This window comes from Rana temporaria, chromosome 1 (assembly GCF_905171775.1).
Source record: "Rana temporaria chromosome 1, aRanTem1.1, whole genome shotgun sequence".
NCBI lineage: Eukaryota > Metazoa > Chordata > Amphibia > Anura > Ranidae > Rana > Rana temporaria.
Window position 1 is genome coordinate 254,150,294 of NC_053489.1, and position 2,758 is coordinate 254,153,051.

Below are 2,758 nucleotides of genomic sequence, written 5' to 3' on the forward strand. Positions count from 1 at the left end.
GGAGGTCCCCAGGGGTCCGAAGGCCCCCAGGGCCCCGGATGGCAACCCCCCTTTTTTTATTTATTTTTTATAAAAAATATATATTTTTTTCTAATATATATATATTTTTTTTTTATTAAAGGGCCAATTTTTTTTCTTAGGGGTACGGGGGTCCCCAGGGGCCCGGAGATCCCCAGGGCCCGGGATGAAAACACCCCTTTTTTTATAAAAAAATAAATACATTTTTATACATATTTTTTATTTCTTTATATATATATATATATATTTTATTATTATTATTATTATTATTAAAGGGCCCAGAGGTCCCCAGGGCCCCGGATGGCAACCCCCCCTTTTTTATAAATTTTTTTTTATATATTATTTTATTTCTTTTTTTTTCTTTTTATTCCTTTTTTATATATATATATATATATATATATATATATATATATATATATATATATTAAAGGGCTCATGAGGTCTCCAGGGCCCCATGTGACAGACCCCCTTTTTTTTTTTTTTTTATAAATTTTTATTTTTATTTATTTTTATTAAAGGGCCCAGAAGTCCGCAGGGCCCTGGATGGCAACCCCCCTTTTTTTTATAAATGTTTATTGATTTATTTTATATATATTTTTTTATTAATTTTTTATTAAAGGGCCCAGAGGTCCCGGATGGCAACCCCCCTCTTTTGTAATTTCTTTTTATAAAAAAAAATAATAATTTGTAAAGGGCCCCCCTCCGCTTCTCAATTCGCGGCAGCCCCCCCCCCCCTCCCACTTCTCAATGTCAGATGGCAGCACCCCCGGTTCTCTGCTCCAGGGGGCCCATGACTGAAGCTGTGTAAGGGGCCCCATAATTCCTGATGGCGGCCCTGGCCGCGTCACACACTCCGACCGCAGGCAGACGTCGGCAAAGCCTGATGGATCAAACGTATCAGAGCAGGGGATGTGATGAGTACATCTGGTGTTATCTGAGAAAGGGGTTAAACCCCCGAAACATGTAATCGTATACCACTCAAGCTCCAGCACCTGCTGTGCCCTCTAGTGCCAGCCATAGGACCTAAAGCATTTGAACAGAAGATATGTCAGGATGGAGGGTTTCTGAACACTGATCCTCTCCTTTAGCAGAGATCACATGATCACATGTCTATGCTCCCACAATTATCAGTGACAATGGAGGAAATTTGAAAGCAGCATTTTCTCTAGGAAAGGAAAATATTACACCCCTTCTATTAAACTTTGCTTAACATTTCTTTAAATTAACATCAAGCTGGCTTTATAAAAAGTGCTTAGAAAATGTATTTGTTTGCCAAACTCACCTGTGTTTACTTTGAAAATGTGAAACTGACAATTCTGATATGCTATGACTTTTTAAATACATAAAATTGCTGCATATCATTTGCAGAATAATTGATTTGTGGGGGAAAATCAACTCAGATAAATATTAAAGCACATTAAACAACATGGTCATAGTAATTGCTGTTATATTTACTTGATCATGTTAAATGCTAATAGGGTTTATTCCATTTTAGTCAGAATTTAAGAGAGGAGAACTGTTGCACACTGTCATTATCATTTTCTTTTCTTCTTCTTTTACACGCTCATAAAGTTGTGATAAGTCTTCTCTAGGATCCATTTCACAGCCTCCCTCTCTCACCCAGTACACATCCACTAATCCGCCAGAATAGGCATCTCTTCGGCCTGCGTGGCACACTGCTCTTCTAGCAAGCTGGCGGGCCTCTTCCTCCTTCATTCCAGGTTTGTATCCCTGATCTATAATGCTGTAGGCAAATGGAGAGCCTGATCCAACTGACAGGATATCTGAGCAGAGACGAGTTCCATCATTATATACGTAACAGATGCAAGGGCCATCTCTATCCCAGCCACATAAAGTTACGGCAGCACAGACATCAGTTCCACGGAATGGCATCATCAGGACACTCAGCATTTTTGCTGCTCCTTTGACACTTGGCATGTACCCATTCCGCACCTGGTAGAGCCTGCACTCTCTGGACAAAGCTCTTCTGAAGAAATGGCAATCGGCAGAACTCCCAGAAGTCGTGGCCAGCAAATGACTATGCACAAGGAAGGCTTTACGGCTGTCAGGGCTGCAGACGAGATTTCCAGCAGAGGAACGTGAGTCTGTTGCAACAGCCACCCCATCTGCATACTTAAAGGCGAGAGTGGTAGTGCCATGTTCTGGTGGTGGGGGACCAGTGTTGCGAAGGTGAGAAGAAGAAAGCTTGTTGGCAGATGGAAGAAGATGGGGAGCACCTAATGTAAAATTTGGAAATAAACAAAGATTACTTTCTCCTGGTTGACCTGTAGATTCTCCATCCCAGCCACAGACACTCAGCAATGCCATATTACGCATCAAAGGTCTGATAGCGATGAGTATGCTTTCCCTTCTTCTCAGTGATTCAGAGTTCCATGTACAAGTGTGAAGATTGAGAGGGTTATATCATTTACATGTAAAGCACTAAAAAGGGAAATGCTGCAACATATCATTTATCACTGACTGACTGTTTCAAGACACAAGATACTTCAAGGAAGATCTGTTTGGAGCAATTCACCAGCATACCCCTCTGTTGTAATTGACATAGGATACTCAGTATAAGGTGTTAAAAAACAAATTTGAAACTTGAACTCAGAGGAAGGTAATAAATGAGGAGAAACCGCTTGATTATGCTTTCATATTACCTTTTGATATGATGCTCCTTTTTTCATTGTTTCTTTGTATTCCTCACATGAAAACACTGTAGCCATATATCAGTGCC

General features: G+C 40.3%; 1 protein-coding gene across 1 annotated transcript; it reads right to left on the reverse strand.

Annotated features, from left to right (window-relative positions):
• Positions 1 to 1,257: 1,257 nt before the first annotated feature.
• LOC120924910 (proteasome subunit beta type-11-like) lies at positions 1,258 to 2,438 on the reverse strand. The gene has a single exon (XM_040335878.1). It carries the CDS (start codon positions 2,353 to 2,355, stop codon positions 1,510 to 1,512), a length of 846 nt encoding a protein of 281 aa, XP_040191812.1. The 5' UTR covers positions 2,356 to 2,438; the 3' UTR covers positions 1,258 to 1,509.
• Positions 2,439 to 2,758: the final 320 nt, after the last annotated feature.